The sequence below is a fragment of the Phyllobates terribilis genome, unplaced genomic scaffold (assembly GCF_046119375.1).
Source record: "Phyllobates terribilis strain yellow unplaced genomic scaffold, ASM4611937v1 Scaffold_10__3_contigs__length_209671492, whole genome shotgun sequence".
Classification (NCBI taxonomy): Eukaryota; Metazoa; Chordata; class Amphibia; order Anura; family Dendrobatidae; genus Phyllobates; species Phyllobates terribilis.
In genome coordinates, this window is record NW_027362770.1 from 17,158,449 (window position 1) to 17,179,005 (window position 20,557).

Here is a 20,557-nt window from a genome sequence, read left to right on the forward strand (position 1 = left end):
AAGACAGTTTTACGACAAAATATTAATCTACGTCATATTTTCCTATAAACACCTACTGCTAGAATAATATGGTTGCCATGTTTGGCATACTGAAAATTTGGGTTGATTTTACATTTCTATGGTTTCCCAAGGATGGAAATCCTGATGCTTGAAACCACAGAAGCAATTAGGTTTCCCAATCACAGTTGTATCTGTTGATTGATTTGACATCAGGTTATTATACAACTTGTGGAATTTCATTTTCTTTTGTTACCCTTGTGGAAATGAAAAAATTGGGGCTACGGAAACATTTTTTTATGGAAAAAACATAGCTTATAATTCCAATTTGTATTAATTTATGTGAAGCACCTGAATGGATAACAAACTTTCTGAATGTGATTTTGAATACCATAGAGAGGTGGGTGAAGGGTAATCTTGTTTATGGGTTTTTCTGATACATAGGCCTGTAAAAATCACTTCAAACATGAAGAATAGGTTTTGTAAATAAGTAAATTTTGTTGAAAAAAATGAAAAATTACTGCTGTAATTTTAAACCTTCTAATATCCAAACAAATATTAAAGACATTTCAAAAATGATGGTGGCATAAAATAAACATATTGCTAAATGGTACTTCTCTGGTTTAAGGTCATAAAAATTCAAAATTTGAACATTTCACATTTTTCATAAATAAACTCAAATCATATTGATCTAAAATGACTACTATTATGAAATACAGTATGACGTGAGAAACCAATCTCAGAATCACTGAAATAAGTAGAAGAATTTCAAATTTATTACCACATAAAGTGTCACATGTCAGATTTACAGATTTAAAAATTTGGTCTGGTCAGAAAGGTGAAAACTGGCTTCGGTGTGAAGTGTTAATATATTCCATTTTTATAGCTAGTCTTGCTATATTTTGATATTTTTTTTAGTTATAGAACCAAACACAACATTTCAACTCCAAATGTGGTCTCTCTATAATGTGGGCTCACTTCCCACTTATCAGTGATGAGCAAAATCACCTTTATTGACATCTGAGAGAAGCCTTTATGACTTTTCAGTGTAAATTTTAACTATAATATGGTGATGTAAATTCAAAACAGCCTATTAATAAAGCTCAATCCACTTCTGGCTGGAAATTGTCCAACAAACAACTTTGTGTGAAACCACCCTAGTATTTTCATGAAAACAGACACAGGATGAGACAGACATATGCTAAATGCAATAACTTTTATTTTTAAGCAAGCAGGTTCAAGCAGCAAAAAAGGGCGTTTTTTTCATTGAATATTAGAAACATGAAATGGTGAAGTAAGCTCACAAGAGTTTATTATTACCTTAAGCAATAGCTTTAAGAGGTTTTCCTCTTTCAGCATGCTACTGCATGATTCGGCAGTGCCGTTGAACTCAGTGATTGGCAACAAGGCTGTTCGATGTGACGTCACTATTGAAGCCATACAACTGAGATCTGGGTGCTGGCAGAGAAACCCCAAGAAATGTAAGTAAAGCAGAGGTTATTTTTTTTTTTTTTTACACTTAAACTGCACCCACAGGTGCAGTAACTCTGCAGTAAGTACTAAAAATGCTTTAAAACATTCTCTCTCATTATTCTGGCATTTGGCAAATATTAAAAATTATGGTAATCATAATTGACTTAAAACGGGAAAGGTTTATTCTGATTTCAAGTCAGATATTGAGAAAAACATGCAGATGTGTCTCTTCATATAGTGTATGTAAACTTTTGGTTTCAACTGTACATGGAAACTTGGTCACCATTCAGATTATTGTGATCTTAAAGGGAATAGTGACAAGTTCACCTACAGTGTCTCATCTTGCTGGTTCATGGTCTGCTTCCCATCATCAGTGACCTTAGTGGAGCGCTGCGAAGAAATAATAAAAAAAATATAAAATGTTTAATTATACAAAATGTATTCTTATGCGTAATACGTGCCTCAAGAAAAAAAAACATATCTAATTTCTAACAATGGTTATGAAATAACTTAAAACTGGCCAAATTAATTTTCAATTTAACCCCATAAGGTTCAATGACGGACATAGCCTGTCATGGCAGGGTGCTAGTTTCTGCTCCTTGCCGTGCTATGACCGTCATGTCTTTGAACTGTCACTGAGTATAAACACGCAATGACAGTTTTGTGCCAACAGAGCAGCATGAGAAGGGGTGCAGGCACCCATGCCGACGGTCCCTCACACAAATCGCTGTGATCGGTCAGTCAATCTGATTGAACAATCACAGTATGATCACGCAGGAGATGCTGAAATATCAGCATCCCCAGTCCAATCAGAGCAGGAGCTCAGCACTGCCAGTGGCTGAGCTCCTGCACTAACAGCCAGGAGCAGTGCTCACATGGTCTCAGAAGTATTCTGCACAGGTATAATGCATTGTAATCTAGTGCATTGCAATGCATTATACCTGCGAAAAAAGTGAAAGTCCCACAAAGGGACTAAGTAAAAAAGTTTAAAAATAGTAAAAATAAAAATTGTAAAAATATTTTAACAAAAATATTTAAAACTAATAAAAAATATTACACATTTTTATGTAAAAATAAAAATAAAATAAAAAGTACACATATTTGGTATCGCCGCATTCAGAACAACCTGATCTATAAAAGGCTCAACTAGTTAACTCCTTCAGTGAATGCCATAAAAAAACCATAGCAAACTATGGTTTATCATCATACCGCTGAAAAAACGTAGAATAAAACGCGATAAAAAAGACGAATATAAATGAAAATGGTACCGCTGAAAACATCATCTTGTCCCGCAAAAAAAAAAGCTGCCATACAGTTCCATCAGCGGAAAAATAAAAAAGTTATAGCTCTCAGAATAAAGCAATGTAAAAATAATTTATGTTTTCTAAAAAAGTTTTTATTGTGTAAAAGCGCCAAAACATAGAAAAAAAGATATAAATGTAGTATCGTTGTAAATGTTCTGACCCGAAGAATAAAGCTGCCTTATCAATTTTACCACACGCGGAGGGGCATAAAAAAAAAACCACAAAACAATTCCTGAATTGTTGCTTTTTGTTCATTCTGACTCCACAAAAATCAGAATAGAAAGCGATCAAAAAATGTTATGTGACCGAAAATAGTTCCAATAAAAATGTCTACTTGACGCGCAAAAAACAAAACCTTACATGACTCTGATAGCAGAAATATGGAAAAATTATAGATTTCAAACTATGGAAAAATTATAGATCTCAAAAAATGGTGATGGTTTTTGCAATAAAACGCATCTTTTAGTGTGTAACAGCTGCCAAACATAAAAACCCAATATAAATCTGATGTCGCTGTAATCGCACCGACCCGAAAATAAACTCGTCTAACCATTCATACCGCAAGAGCAACGGCATAAAAAATAAATAAAACCAATTCTTCACCTGCTGCTGATTTGTTCATTCTGCCTCCCAAAGATCGCATTAAGGCTCGGCCCACATTTATCCTGCTCTCTGTGCTAGGCGCTTACACTGAGGTTTTCATGTAAAACTCTGAAATACTTGATTCAGACAGAACTCCGGCAGAACATTCCTTGTAATGAGGCAGAAGGAGACACTGTGGACGCCATCTGGCCTGTGATCCGGCGGTGTCTGTCTTTTTAGCCGTGCATAAAAGCCCGGTCTGCCACAGTTTTGTGCACTTGTGAAAAGAAGGACACCGATAAACAGAGGCCAGATGAAGCCTAGAATAACTTTGCTGCCTCATTATAGTGAATGGATCCCTCGGGGTTTCATCTGAATCACGTCACGCAGAGATTTAGATGGAAACCCCGATAGTGCTCAGCGTAGAGAACAGGATAAATGAGATCCCAAATGTTATGTAAAATGTTCCCAATAAAAGCTTCAACTCAGTCCACAAAAAAGCCCCCCATTCAGATCCATCATCTATTAACAGAAATATAGGGGGATTTCACATTATTGGTAGCACAAAGGCTCTGGAAAAGTGAAATGGCCCTTGCCCCCCAAAAGAAATTCAGTGAATTCTGCACTCCCAAATCCAAATGCCACCCTCCCTTCTGAGCCATAGTTTGCCTAAACCACATTTAGTGACCACATGTTTGGCAGGGGTATCATTTCCAACATGGGGTTACTTGAAGAGGAATTCTGCTCTTCTAGCATGTAGGGGCTCTGTATATGGACTCTGAATTTGGAAACTCTTCATCTCCGAAACACAAAGTAAATTTTCTCTACTGTATTTATTTGAAAACATTGCATTTACAATAGCGCCGCGATAAACTCAAGTCATATTGAAAATTATTTCCATTATCATGAAGTAAAATGTCAAATGGTCAGAATTCTAAATTTAGACTAGTCATTAACCTACAAAGTGTCTCGGTCCTTAAGGTGTTAAATTTACTGAATATCAACTAAGGCTGTGCTATGTGTTTTTTAAGCGTTTCCGCAGTGGCAATTCCACTGCATAAACGCTTAAAAAACGCTTGGTAGAAGGTCTGCAATGTTCCTCAATGATAATCCGCATGTGCTGTGCACATGCTGCGGAAATTTCCGCTGCGGATTATCATTGCAGAAAAAATCCGCAGCACTACCAATTATTTTGCGTAATCGCGGCATTTTTGCCGACATTGACTTGCATTGAATCGCTTACTATCCGCATGACTACATGTGCACATGCGGATATTAAGCGATTCAATGTGCGGATGGTACCTGAGTCTGGAGAAGAGGAGACTCTCCTCCAGTCCCAAGTACCATGGTACCTGTAAAAAAAAAGAATTAAAATAAAAAAATACATTATACTTACCTTCTGATGGCCCCCAGTCTTTTCTCCGCTGCGTCCGGTCTCTTGTATGGCTCGCGATGGTCTAAAAGGACCTGCTATGACATCATTTAGTCATGGGGCGGGTCCCATGACTAAATGACGTCATGGAAGGTCCTTTAACACCACCGCAACCCATACAACAGACCAGACGAAGCGGAGAAAACACCGGGGGCCATGAGAAGGTGAGCATAATGTTTTTTTATTTTTTGCCATTTTTAATCTTTTTTTCAACTATTAACTTGGTTACACTATATAAATCCACGCCGGCTGCATGGATTTATATAGTGTGACCAAGTTGTCAAGCACTTTCCAAGTGATGCTAAAATGGTTTGGAAAGCGCTTGACACCCGCATGCGGAAATGCATGTGAAAAACGCTTCACATCCACATGTCCCTGACAGGAAAAACCAATGTACAATCCGCATGCGTTTTTTCTGCCAGGGAGATTCAGAAACGCTCAGGAAAAATCCGGAGAATTTCTGCATCGTGGGCACTTAGCCTAACTAATATCAACTAATGTTATTCACACATTGCTTTTGAATTGTGATTCAACAGAAAAAAAACTAAAGCAAAAAACAAACCATTGAAAATGGCCTGACAAAAATGATGGTAAACTTAACTTAATATTTTGCTGCACATTCTTTTAAGGCAATCGCTGCAAACTACTTCTGTAAACTCTCAATAGGACGTTTGTACCTGTCCACAGGTATTTGGCCCACTCCTTATGAGCAAACTGCTCCAGGTAACTCATATGTGAAGGGTGACTCCATGCTTCAGCTCCCTGCACAGATGTTCAATAGGACTCAAATCAGGGCTCATAGAAGCCACTTCAGAATAGTCCAGTACTTTGCTCTTAAACATTTTTGGATGATTTTAGCAGTGTGTTTTGGGTCATTATCCTGTTGGATAACCCATGACTTGCGAGACAGACCAAGCTTTCTGACACTAAGCAATACATTTCACTTCAGAATGTCTTGATAGCCTTGAGATTTAATTGTTCCTTACAAAAAATTCAAGACACCCTTTGCGTAATGCAACAAAGCAGCCCCAAAACATACCCAAGTCGCTTCCTTCTTTTACAATGGGTACAATTGTATCCTTTGTATGTTTCAGTTTTGCATCTGTGAGCATATAGATGATTTGAGTTGCCAAAAATATCCAGTTTATAAAAAAGGACTTTCTCCCTGAAGTTTTTTGTCTTGTCAATATGTATTTTGGCAACTCCAGTCTCGCTTTTTTATGATTTGTTTTATAAAGTAGATTCTTCTTTGGTTGTCTTTAGTGATGAGCAAGCATGCTTGCTACTACTTTGTGCTTGCCCGAGCATCTCACTGCTCGAGATGCTCGGCGCTCGCCGAGTATTTCCGGGACTGCTCAGCAGGAGCTCGGGTCCCCTCCCTGCATGTTTGGCGCTCTTTACAGAGCCAATGAACATGCAGGGATTGTCTGCCACTCACGGTAATGCCGTAGCCATGTTGGTTGTGCCATTACAGTGATTGGCTGGCCGCACAGCGTCATCAGGTCTATATCAGACCTGGTGCCGCCATGCTCGTCACAGCCACTCCGGAATCCGACAGTGTAGGGATAGGTGCTGCTGAGCTAGCGAGAGATTTGCTTGTTTATTAGGTAGTGTAGATAGAACAGAAGTATATTACACATATCCATCTCAACAAACAGTCCTTCTGAGGACGAATCTATCTGCAGGGATATCAGGCAGGCAGTGTATATAGGCAGGCAGGCAGTGTATATAGCAGACTGCAGTGTATATAGCACAAGAGACTCCATTCGTTTTGTTTGCTGCTGCTGTTGTTATATATTTCTAGACATAGGCCCAAGTCTCAGGGGCCAGGAATAATTTTTTTGGATCTTAATCCTCATTCTTTGCTTAAAAAGAAATCCAGAGAACACTGTTTTTCTGCACCATTTCCTTGTTGACTCTGCAGAATACAGCCAGGTCCTTTCCATATTACAGCGCTAAAAATCCAGCTATTTAAAACTGTGGTTAGTCCGTCACACGGATAACATATAATTGTGCTGAAAATATTGCCATTTCTGGCCTCCATTGAAATTTTGCTTCAGTGTGTCAGCGAGGCAATTGACACCGGTTTTTGCTGTTCAAAACAGTTACCTATAGGCCAGGTATTTAAAACTGTGTTTTCTCCATCACACGGATCACATATAAGTTTTCTGGAAATACTGCCATTTCTGACCTCCATTAAAAATTTGTTTCAGTGTGTCAGTGAAGCTATTGACACCAGTTTGCTGTTCAAATTAGTTACCTACAGGCCAGCTATTTAAAACTGTGGTTTGTCTGTCACACGGATCACATATAAGTTCGCTCCAAATTCAGCCACTTGTAGTGAGAGTGGAAGATATTGTTCTCCATTTAAAATGGGCAAGGCACGTGGCAAGTGACGGGGAAGTGGACGTGATGGTGATGGTGCATGCAGAGGCCGAGTCAGTGGGCAAGCTGAAATGGTGCCACAACAAACACCCACATCTTCTCGCTCGACCTTCCTGTCCCAATTAATAGGGGACCGCAGAACACCACTATTGAACACAGAGAAGTGTGAAAAGGTAATTGGTTGGATAGCAGATAATACTTCCAGTCTCTTAGCTACCACCACCCTGTCTTCCACACGGTCAAGTCTCAGTAGCCATGAGTCTGGACCGCACATTCCTCACCGTTAACCTCCTCCTTCCTTCCACCATGCAAGTGCCCAGAAACAACTAATCCCACACTTGGACACTCTGAAAAGCTGTTCACTTTTCTATTTATAGATTCAGGCCTCTCGCCCGGTCCACTTGAAGAGGGGCAAGAGGAGATCGCATGTAGCGATAACCAAATATTTGAGCAGCCACAGTCACACAAAGGCAACGGTGGGAAAGTGTCACAAGAGGTGGACAATGATGAGACACAATTTCCAGAAAGTCAGTAGGAGGAACAGGGTGCGGAAGTGGAAGATGAGGTGGTGGATGATATAATAACTGAAAAAACCTGGCAGGAGGACATGCAGAGCGAGGACAGCAGCACACAGGGGATGGGAGGCAGAGCACCCCAACAGGGAGGAAGAAGCAGTGTGGTGGCCGCAGACAGAAGGCAGGCAACCATTCCCCGTAACACCAACACGAAGGAAGTTGCCAGTACAACTGTTAGGTCTTCCCGAGTCTGGTTGTTTTTTTAAAGACTCTGCCGATAACCCCAAAAAGGCCATTTGCACCATCAGCCTAGCCTTCATCAGCAGGGGTGGCAAAACTACCAGCCTGACCACCACCAGCATGATCAGGCACATGGCAGCAAATCACCCGACTTTGTAGGCCGAACCCCAGGGTCCTGGAAGTGTTTGCGGGTGGCACCACTGCTTCTTCTGCTGTTGTGCATGCAAGCCAATCCCATGTCCATGGTGCATGCGAAGATGCCCCCTGCCCTGCACCTGTCATTGCACACTCTCAAGTAGCAGCATCACGAAGCACGTCCAAGTCCTTGTCCCAGCGTTCAGTTGTTCATACCCCAGTCCTTGGAATGCAAGCGCAAATATAAGCAGCCAACGTTCCACAGGCCACACTACTAAATTCCCACATTTCGCAACTGCTTGCACTCGAAATGTTGCCTTTTAGGCTCCTGGAGACGGAAGCATTCCGCAACCTGATGGCGGCGGCCGTCCCTCTGTACTCGGTCCCCAGCCGCCACTATTTCTCCTGGTGTGCCATCCCCGCATTACAAAAGCACGTGTCCCAAAACATTAGCCGTGCCCTCAATAACACAGTTACTGGGAAAGTCCACCTAACCACGGACATGTGGACAAGTGCTTGTGGGTAGGGATGGTACATCTCGCTGATGGCACACTGACCTTGGGACGGAACACGTTCTCCCGACGCCAAGGATTGCGGGCCTTAGGTCAATCAGGGTTGCCCTCACAGTCTACAGCTCCTGCACCTCATCCTCCTCAGCTTCCTCCTCCTCTTCAGCCTCCATCTCCTCTTCAGCCTCCATCTCCAAAATAACCACATCAGTCACAAGCTGCAAGCACTGCAGTACTGCCTCGGCCAAGCGGCAACAGGCTGTGCTGAAGCTAATATGCTTAGGTGAATAACCACACAATGCTGAAGAGTAGTGGACAGCTCTGAAAGAGCAGGCAGATCTGTGGCTCACACTGCTGAACCTACAGCCAGGCATGTTCGTGTGTGACAATGGCAGGAATCTGGTGGCAGCTCTGAGGCGAGGCGAGCTCACACACGTACCATGCCTAGCCCATATGCTTAACCTCGTGGTTCAGTAGTTCCTCAAATCCTACCCAGAGCTGGCGGATCTGCTATTTAAAGTACGTTGCCTGTGTGTCCATTTTAGAAAGTCACTTACAGCTTCCGCTGCCCTTGTCGTGTTTCAACAGCATTTGCAGCTTTCAGCTCACAAACTGATGTGTGATGTCCCCACATGTTGGAACTCTACACTGCAGATGTTGGGAGGATTTGGGAGCAGAATAGGGCAGTTGTTGAGTACCAGCATCAACAAGTCCGTCGGTATTCAATTCAGACTACACGCATAAGACCTCAGGAGTGGACATGGATATCAGACATATATACCATCCTCCAAAACTTTGAGGACTCCACCAAGATGGTGAGCGGAGAAGACGCCATAATTAGAGTCAACATCTCGCTTCTCTGTCTTCTGAAATGCTCTCTGCTCACATTCAAAGAGGTAGCATTGCAGGCGGAACACAATGAGATGGAGCAAGGAGCCATACAGGGTGATTACACACAGCCCAGCCTCATCTCATCCCAACGTGGATTGGGTGACAATGAGGAAGAGGAGGAGGAGGAAGAACAGGAGCTAGTTTCATGCGCTATAGATGGTACTACCTGTACAACTGTCATACCATCTGTTCAGCGTGGATGGCCTGAGGACAGAGAGGAGAAGGAGGAGTAGAGCATGGTCACTCGTCCTCTTGGTGAGGACATGGAAGTCTTGCCTGTTAGCAGTCTGGCACGCATGGCTGAGTTTATGTTACGCTGCCTTTCCCATGACCCTCGCGTTCTCAAAATTTCGGGTGAAAGTCATTATTGGTTGGTGATACTGCTAGACCCACGCCACAAGGAGAACTTTATCTCTCTTATTCCTGAGGCGGACAGGTCTACAAAAATGGTGCAGTACCAGAAGGCCCTTGTTGCGGAACTATTAAAAAAATTCCCATCTGAAAACACTGGCAGCAGAGGTCAAGAGAGACACAACTCCAATACTGCAGAGGCAGAACACTGTCTAAGTTCTGGGAGAATTTTCTCAGCCCCTCCCATCGCACAGGCCCTGAGGTGCAGGGTACTCTCAGAAGGAGTGCAAAGTTTGGGAAGATGCTGAGGGAGTACCTTGCCGACTGTATCAACATCCCCCGTGATTCCTCTGTGCTTTACAATTATTGGGTATCCAAGCTGGATACGTGGAATGAACTGGCACTCTACGCCTTGGAGGTCCTGGCCTGCCCTGCCGCTAGCGTTTTATCAGAGCGTATTTTCAGTGCCGCTGTTGGAATTATAACTGATAAGTGCATCCGCCTGTCAAATGAAAATGCTGACAGGCTGACTCTTATAAAAATGAACAAGGGATGGATTGGGCCAGACTTCTCAACACCACTGAATGATAGCAGTGTAACATAAATGCAAATCCAGTGTCTTTTTTTGGGAGGTATATTCCCATGCACCTTTTCACACCCACACATGGGTATATGCTTCCTGATTTTGGCTATTTGCTTTTGTCTTCCTCATTCTCCTCGTCCTCATGATGCAACACCCAGATAATTTTTTTAAAGGGTGTTTATGATGCCCGTAAAAAAATGTTTTTATACAGTATGTTCATGTATACCCCTCAGGGGTAAATGTTTGTCAGCCCATACACTTAGTGCATGGGCATTACAAGTATAGGAGACCCGCTCCTTTCTAATGGGAACATTTTTTTATGAGGTCCTCCTCAACGTCTCTTCCAAGGGGCATTGGAGTGCTTCCGAATTTTTGGCAACCCTTGCATTCACTGCATAGGCAAACACAATGGGAAACACACTTCCTAATAATGGGAACATTGTATTCAGGAGGCCCCCTGACCTCTACATCTCTTCCAAGGGGCATTGGAGTGCATCTAAATTTTTGGCAACCCTTGTATTCACTGCATAGTCCAACACTATGGGAGACCCATTTCCTAATAATGGGAACATTTTTCATGAGGCCCTCTATGTCTCTTCCAAGGGGCATTGGAGTGACTCCCAATTTTTGGCAACTCTTTCATTCACTGCATAGGCCAACACTATGGGAGACCCATTTCCTAATAATGGGAACATTTTTTCATAAGGCCCTCTATGTCTCTCCCAAGGGGCATTGGAGTGCCTCCCAATTTTTCTCAACTCTTGCATTCACTGCATAGGCAAGCACAATGTGAAACCCACTTCCTAATAATGGGAACATTGTTTTCAGGAGGCCCTCCTCTATGTATCTTCCAAGGGGCATTGGAGTAGGTCCATATTTTTGGCAGCCCTTGCATTCACTGCATAGGCAAACAGTATGGGAGACCCACTTCCTAATAATGGGAACATTGTTTTCAGGAGGCTATCCTTTAAGTCTCTTCAAAGGGGTATTGGGGTGCGTCCAAATTTTGGGCAGACCTGCCACTCACTGCATATGCAATAACAGTATAGGAGACCTAATCTTTAGTGATAGGAACATCAAAGCATAGCCGGCTGATGGCTCTCTAAGAATAGCGAGGGCCGACTGCTGGCCCTTTAAGAATAGTAAAGGCTGCCTGATGGTCGTATAAAAATAGGCTTTTTGACTTTCAGACTCCCTCCTTCATAAATGAAACAGGATGAGTCTGATCATGTCTCACACACCACATGGCCAGATAAGGTTGTAAAATGTTAATATGACATTTCCCGATGAATGCATTGGTCACGGTTGAAAGCAATGCAAAAGTGCAAAAACGCATCAAAACGCTATGTGTGAACATAACCCAAGGTGTGGAGGAGTATTTTTGTTTTTGGTTATTTATTTTGCCTTATATACAATTCATTACCCTGGAAAGGATGTCCATTAACATATTTCCCAGGAAAATCCATTTTGGTTTCGTTTTAGTATGTTTTATTGTGAGTCCGTAAAAGTGGCGTAATACCTCTGACAACATTATTGACAGCAGTGACCTGGGAGTCAGAAACGCTTCCAGGGGTCTTCCCCATGCTGTTCCCATGCCATTTGAGCACTGTTCCCATCGATTTGGGAAATTTTAGGCCCTCTGCAGACAGCCGGGGGGGAGCGGCCTGAAAAATGCTCGAGTTTCCCATAGACTTACATTGACTCATTGCTGAGGTCGAGCACCTGAGTATTCCAATTTGTTCGACCTGAGCGACGAGTACCCGAGCATTTTAGTGCTCGCTCATCACTAGTTGTCTTCCATAATGTCCACTTTGGTCAAGAGTGCTGGATGGTGCATGAATGTACCATGACTTTGGCGTTCACCTTTAATCTCTTTGGAAGTTGTTCTTCGCTCTTTGGTTACCATTTGTATCATCTATCTCTTTAATTTGCAACCATGTTGAGAGAGGCTGGCTACAGTCTTATAGACTTTAAACTTCTGAACAATATGTGCAACTGTAGTAACAGGAATATCAAGCTGTTTGGAGATGGTCTTATAGCTTTTTACATTTAATATGTTTGTCTATCATTTTCAATCTAATTTACTGAGACAACTCGCTCCTGAGCTTTCTATGGTTCTTGTTCAGTGTGCATACAACGATTTTAAAATCTTGGGGACGAATGAGGCAAGGAACATTAGCTACAATCTAAAAATGCTGCACAGATCATCAGTCAACATGGAAAATTGGCTATATGCCCTGGAAAACTGGCTTTAATGCATCCATGGCACGCACAGACAGCCCAAGAAATGATTATGTGCTCCACAGCCCTGAAGGACCCAAGACTATCACCAAAATAATTTGTCATTCCAACTTTACCAATTTAAAATATCACCAAGAATTCTCCTACTCATAGAACAGTTAACAATCTTTCAGTACATGGTGAAAAAGGGAATTTGATGAGAGAATCCTATGAAAGTTTGTTTAAAATGTGGTAAAGAACTTTAGGCTGAGCTGGAGACATCTGCAATGATAGTTTCAACCAGTACCATATCCCACTCATTAAAGAAAACAGGGCTCTATATGTGAAATCAAAAGAGGACACAATTGCTTAAAGAAAAGCATAAAATAACATAAACTTTGGCATAAAGTTAAACAAACTACAATCCTTCTAGGATAATATTCAATGGACAGATAAAATCAAAGTAGAGTTCTTAATGCATGTGACAAAATAAGCCTATAAATAAAAATGCACACTTGAAACACAGTAGAGAATCTATAATGTTCTGAAACTACTTTGCTGCCTCTAGGACTAAGGCTGCGTGCCCACTAAGCATTTTCCAAGTGTTTATGCTGCGGAATTTACGCAGCGTAAACGCTTGGGAAATGCTTGGTAATCCGTCCCCCATGGTCCCCAATGACAAGCCGCAATGTCAATGCCCATGCTGTGGATTTTTCCGCAGCATTTATGCTGCGCTCAAAAATCTGCAGCATGTCCATTAATTTTGCGGACATGCAGTGTAATCGCCGCCATTGACTTGCATTGGACCGCGTGACATCAGCATCACTACATGTGCACAAGCGGATATCACACGGTTCAATATGCGGATGGTACCCAGGTCTGGAGAAGAAGAAACTCTCATCCAGACCTGCGTACCATAGAAACTGTCAAAAAAAAAGAATTTAAAATAAAAAATAAAGATTATACTCACCTTCCGATGTCCTCCCAGTGTTTTCTCCCCTTCGTCTGGTCTGCTGCATGGGTCGCGGTGTTGTGAAGGAAGTGCCATGACGTCATTGAGTCACGTGACCTGTCACATGACTCAATGACGTCACCGCAGGTCCTTCACACCACCGCGAGCAGTGAAAGAGACCGAACGCGGCGGAGAAAACACCGGGAGGACATCAGAAGGTGAGTATAATCTTTTTTTTTTATTTTTTACCATTCTTATTCTTTTTTTTAACTAACTTGGTCACACTACTATAAATCCATGCCGGTTGCATGGATTTATATAGTGTGAACAAACTGTCAAGCACTTTTCCAAGTGATGCTAAAATCACTTGGAAAAGCGCTTGATAACCCGCATGCAGAAATGCATGCAAAAACGCTTGACAAACGCTTCTACCTGGCGGGAAAAACACATGTAAAAACCGCATGCAGTTTTCCTGCCAGGGAGAAGCGGAAAAAATATGCAGCATTTCTGCATCATGGGCACATAGCCTAAATGTCTTGAATGTGTTACAGGAACAATGACCTGGATTATTGGATAGCTTTAGAGAACAATGTGCTCCTAAGTATAAGAAAACTGGGTTTGCATTATATAAAATTGATCCTTAAGCAAGATAATGGTTCAAAGAACAAATACAAAACTACTTGTTGGTAATCTGGGGTCACCGGACTAGAACACTGCAAACCTCCTACTACCTGCGACACCCTGACACCTCTTCTGATTAGAAAGCCACTGCAACATTATTACGTAGCGGCACAATGTAGCATGGTATTGTGATGGACAGGCATGGATACCAATGTAGCATCTGGACCAGAGTCCTGCAAATATTTTTGCTCCATTGTTGCTGGTTTATAATAAATATTAAGTGTGTCACATAGCAATATTGTTGAATACCACTGTATGTGATTTAACAATGACATCATCTGTCCATTTATGGACAACAATTACAACTGATACTGCTGCGCGTGATGTGTGCAAGTTGTACATTTGGAAGTCCCAATACTGTATCTAAATGAAGAACTTGCAGCACTGAGATCCATAGACAATATGGAAAGTAGTTTACGGCTCACTGAGCAAGTGACTGTTGGGATAGATGTGTGAGATGATGGTAGCATGGAGCTGCAGGGCAGTGAGGCAAATAGCTGGGTGACAGAAATTGGGGTAGAAGTGTCAGGGAGGCTAGACGTGCTCATGCACACGTCAACAAATTGACTAAGTTGGTTGTTGAGGGGGTGTCTGTAGCACTTCTGAAAGTCAGGGGAGTGTCTGCTCCAGTAATGGGAAAAATATGAACACAGAGCAGGCCAGACAGGTGCTGGTAGTAGGGAATTCCTTTATTAGGGTAACAGACAGGGCAAATCTCTATAGGTGGAGAAAAGGAGAAGAGAAATAAAATATTGATAGGGGTTTGTTATAAATCTATAAGTAAAATAGAAGTAGCAGAAAAAATACTTCATAAAGCAAATACATGAGGCAACAAATCAGGGTGAAATCATTATTATGGGGGACTTCAACTACCCTTACATAAATTGGGGAACACAAATCTGTAGGCCCAGCAAAGGAAACAGTTTTTTGACAATAATAAAAGACAATGACCTTTCATAACTGGTGCAAGACCCAAGAATAGGGAGGGAACCTGTAGCCCTAATTTTAACCAATAGGCCAGACAGAAAATCAAATATTCAGGTTGGGGGTCACTTGGGTAATAGTAATTACAAAGTAATTTGTTTTCAAGTATAAGATGTATAGTAGAGGGATAATAATAATAATAATAATAATAATAATCATAATAATAATGTATTAATATAATAATAAGATGTACAGTAAAGGGTCTACAAGGACAATAAACTTTAGGGAGGTTCATTTCCAGTGGCTAAGAGATGATCCTAGTGCCATAAACTGAGACAATGCCCTTGAAAATAAAAATACACAAAGTAAATGGGACACTCTTTATAAACGTCCTGAATAAGACCTGTGCACAATATATACAAGCTAGAAATAGGAGGAAACCACTATGGCTAAATAGAGCTATGAGAGGCACAAAAAATGACAAAAAGAAAGATTTAGGGAATTGAAGGTTAGTAGTGATAAAGCATTGAATAATTCTAGAGAAAAAAATAAAAGTGTAAAAAGGCAAATCAAGGCAGCAAAGATTGAGACAAAAAGGCTCATTGCCAAAGAAAGTAAAAATAGTCTAAAAAATATTCTTCAACTACAGAAACTCAAAAATGATAGTGTTGTGTTTGACCCTCTGTGTTTGACCCTCTCAAAAATAATCTTAGAGAAAATGTGGAAGATGATGAGGGAAAGGTCAATTTGCTAAACGCCTTTTTTCTCTATAGTATTTACACAGGAAATTCCCATGACAGACGACATGATCAGATATACTATAAATTTTAAATGTCACCTACTTAACAAAGCAGGAAGTACAGAGCTCTCAGTTCTACGGGGCCCTTCTTGACTTACTCTTTCAGGAGCACTTGAGCCCTCCTAATTTTTCTCTCGCAGGCGCAACCTCTGGCTTATTCTCTTGGTCAGTCTTGGTCATCCAAACAACAACATGTAGGGCGTGTACCCTCTTGTGGTATGAGCTCAGTTGTTGTACACCCACTCCGGAACAAACTCAGGCCACCTCATTTTCCGATCATCTTTCAGCATCCTGAACATTTGTAGCAGTGTCCTGTTGAAGAGTTCGCAAACCCCATTTCTCTGAGTGTGATAGGGTATTGTTCTAGACTTCTTAATGCCGTAGTCAATATAATTCCTCCTGGACTTCCCCTGGAAGCAGGCCCGTTGATCCAAATGGATCCTCTTTGGGCACCCATACACTTGGATGAACTCTCGGCAGATAGCTTGGGCCGCTGAGTCGGCCGTCTGCTCTCGAGTCGGGGTGACGACTGCGAACTTCGTGAAATGGTCTGTCATCACCAGGCAAAAATCACAGCCATTATGGGATGGGCCAATCTTGAGGTAGTCCACCATTAAAAAACTTCCAGCGGCTCAGACATCCTTATTACATGTGTGGGTGCCCTCTGTTCTGGAGGCTTAGCCAATTTACACTGCTGAAACTTATGATAAACTTCTTCCATAACCCGATGTAATTGCAGCCAATACACAAGCCACTGCAGCCATTGGAAGGTCCTCTCAGTTTAAAAGTGCATGCCCCTCTCATGGGCCTCTTTCACTATCATACCTTTTGGGAACACCACTTGCCACCTAGCTTCGAACTCTCTGGGCAACTGTATCCACCTGTATAACAGGCCATTGTTCATACAGAGCAGCTCCCATTGTCTTAGCATTAGTGATGAGTGAGTACCGTAATATTCGTAATCGCTATACTCGTAACGACTACTTTGTAATAATCGTAAATTCATTCCGAATAGCGAGTACAAGGTAAGTCAATGGGAAATGCGAGTAATTTTCTGCTGGAACCTACAAAGGGTTCTGGGGGCCTGAGGAAAAGGCTGAAATGGATGGGAAAGTGATGTAACAGAATAGGAAGAACCTGGAGAATGTGCCTGCATGCATTTCTGACTCGCATATGGTTTCTGGGAATAAGTTTGTCTCAGTATTACGCCACTTTTACAGACACACAAGAACAACTACCAAACCTAACCTACTGTAAATTACATTTAACAGGCCAAAAAGGTTAAGAAACAGTTTTTCCTGCATAATCACTTGTATATAATGCTAAATAAACCAGAAAAAAAAACAAAAATCCCTTTTAGCGTTTGTTCACACATACTGTTGTGGCTTTTTTTCGCCTTTTACAATTGGGAGGGTCCTGACTTATACATTTTGTAGGTCTCTCTGTCATACATCATTTTTAGTTCTCTATTCCCTAACACTTTACAAGTACAGCTAGAACGTACCAGTAGGTATGTTGATCCTTGACCTGAGAGGCCTCAGGTGGCTCTGTAACATGCGTTTTGGAGGGACACCTGTTACTTTTTACTGTGACATTTGGGCGGTCCCTTCATCATTGACACTCAGATAGTGGAATACATATTCCATAGCAGTTTACAATGTGCCCATTGTAGCGTTGGGCTGGACCCTCCTCCTCCACTACCATGTGTTACTGTGGCCCTAAATTCAAATGTTCAGAGGGCCTGCAGTAGGCAGGAAAGCTGAGTTTTGAGAGAGCCCTCATGTGGCCCTGTAACATACATTTTGAAGTGCCCTCCTCTAGAAATTTTTGAGGTGCCTCTTGTGTACATTTGAGATTGTCCTCATTTATTTATATTGTAGGGCCCTCACCCTATTATTTAACTCATTTAAAGGCAGAGACTACAGAGAAAAAGGCCAAGAGACATGGAGTACTAGAAGGTAGCAGTGAGTGCGGCCTGCGATCCTGAGGTTTGGCTGAACTCTGTGAACCAGAAAAATAAAGCTGCACTAGTCAACTGGATGACGAGCTCAAATATATCACTTGTTCAAGTCAAAGGACAAAGGATATATGGTGCCCCCCTCCAGGATTGGTTGGAGAAGCTTCCCCAAATAGCTCAGAGATTTTGATTGTCAATATTCTCCAGATTATATAGGAAGATACTTGATACTTCTTGATACTGTACTACTTGGTCCAGTGCAGAATGTGCATCGTATTTCCAAAAATTACTCCTAAGGGCTGTGTCATAGGTGCAGGAAGATTCGATGACAAAGGCCTCCCTTGACAAACATTATCTAAGATGGAGTACTAGTTGTGGCCCTCAATTCAAGTTTTCAGAGGGCCATCAGTCGGTCATCAACAGTCAGTGTAAATTTCTATTGAATATGTATCCCCTATCTCAGTCACAATGTGGCACAAGCCAGGCAGGTTTTTTTGCAAAATAGGGTGACTGAGAGTACATTTCTATTGAATATGTATCCCCTATCTCGGTCACAATGTGGCACAACCTGTGACAAGGGCCTCCAATGACAAATATTAGTTTGGTAGGACCACTGTACATTCCAGATTTGTCCACTGCACAATGTGCATAGGGTTTGTAAAAATTAGCCCTATGGCCTGAGTCATGGTTGACGCAGGAAGCCACCATCCCAAGAGCCTCCAATCACAAATAGTAGTTAGGCTGGAGTAGGAATACTTTCCTGTTTTGTCCACTGCACAATGTGCATAGGGTTTGTAAAAATTAGCCCTATGGGCTGAGTCATGGTTGACGCAGGAAGCCACCATCCCAATGGCCTCCAATCACAAATAGTAGTTAGGCTGGAGTAGGAATATTGTCCTGGTTTGTCCACTGCACAATGTGCATAGGGTTTGTAAAACTTAGCCCTATGGGCTGAGTCATGGTTGACGCAGGAAGCCACCATCCCAAGGGCCTTCAATCACAAATAGTAGTTAGGCTGGAGTAGGAATACTGTCCTGGTTTGTCCACTGCACAATGTGCATAGGGTTTGTAGAAATTAGCCCTAAGGGCTGATTCATGGTTGACGAAGGAAGGAAACGGGTTTTTATGGGAAGGGGGTGACGTTAACAGCAGTACCATGAATCTGCAATTTTGGTGAATTTAGGTTGGCTTGCTGTCATCTGGAGGGATTACAAACTGTGGAGATATGCAGTCCTTGTTGAATTTAATCAGAGTAAGTCTGACTGCATTTTCCGTGGAGAGGCATATGCTCATATCAGTGATGATTGCCCCAGCGGAACTGAAAACACGCTCTGAAATCAAACTAGCAGCCATGCAGGCCAGCACCTCCGAGGCATATAAGGAGAGGTCGGGCCAAGTATTCAGCTTAGATACCGAATAATGAAATGGAACTAAAGCATCAGAAAGGATGCACGTATGGTCACTTAAGTACCCCTTGACCATGCTAGCAATTTGGCAATGTGCAAGTTTAGTATTTGTGTCTCTGGGTGCATTGCTTGGTGTCAGGGAAATATTGTCAGGAAAATGTTCTTCCATATTTGCCTGACATAGATGATCACTCTCCTCCCTTATTCCCCTTCTGCTCAGCACAAAAGCCCCAATTAGTACACGCCTGAGAAATAGCTTACAGAAACAAATGCCAGCCAAGGAGTGTTATAACTTCATTTAGAAGCAAGCATCTTGTCCCTGGAAGAGACAGGGGATAATTACTGGCAGGCTTGCACGAATTTGAGTGTAACTGGGAAAGTTGCTTTCCCAAGCTTCAAAGAGAGTTTAACAGAAATTTCCAGCCGCGCCGACTCCGAAATGAAATATTAAATATTGTGATTTCCATGCGTCTGACAGTAACGGGACCCATATATTTAGTGAACAAATCAGCCAAGGAATGTATATGTAGTTTTCAAGGGCTATAAGAAAAATCAGGGAGCTCTAGCGCAAAAGCACCAGAATAGCAAATTGCGACTATGCGATGTGTGGTCTCTAACTGAAGATAAAATCATAAGGGGAAAAATGTCATCGTTTGCACACTTCTGTGATCAACGAGCGATGAGTTATCGCAGAAGTTAGTGTTTTTAATAAAAATGTACAGGCTGGAGACAGGCCCACATGATGTCAGCACAGGGGGTGGGTGGCCAGATCTCTCCTTAGGTATAACATAACTCATATACAGTACAAAAGCACCCATTGCCAGTGGGGAATAAGAATTACAAGCAACAAGTCCTGTTCAATAACAGCATAATCCAACTGAGGAGCCCCTCCTCCACCTATATTGAATCGTCTCAGCGTCTCAGTAGGCAAACCCTCTGTCCTTCTTGGATCTGGGCCAGCACTGCCCCTAGTCCGTAGAGACTTCAATCTATGTACAGTACAGACCAAAAGTTTGGACACACCTGCTCATTTAAAGATTTTTCTGTATTTTCATGACTATGAAAATTGTACATTCACACTGAAGGCATCAAAACTATGAATTATCACATGTGGAATTATATACTTAACAAAAAAATGTGAAACAACTGAAAATATGTCTTATATTCTAGGTTCTGCAAAGTAGCCACCTTTTGCTTTGATGACTGCTTTGCACACTCTTG

At 42.0% G+C, this 20,557-nt stretch overlaps 1 protein-coding gene across 5 annotated transcripts in view; it reads right to left on the bottom strand.

Annotated features, from left to right (window-relative positions):
• Positions 1-1,102: 1,102 nt before the first annotated feature.
• DOCK2 (dedicator of cytokinesis 2) overlaps positions 1,103-20,557 on the bottom strand; it is a 1,661,574-nt gene continuing 1,642,119 nt past the window's right edge. For 2 of the 5 annotated variants that reach the window (XM_073649510.1, XM_073649507.1), the window contains one exon: positions 1,103-1,860. In XM_073649510.1, the coding sequence (XP_073505611.1) occupies positions 1,798-1,860 (63 nt within the window). In that variant the 3' untranslated portion in view covers positions 1,103-1,797. The remainder of the gene's footprint in view (positions 1,861-20,557) is intronic. The other 3 variants (XM_073649509.1, XM_073649506.1, XM_073649508.1) reach the window with 2 other exon arrangements.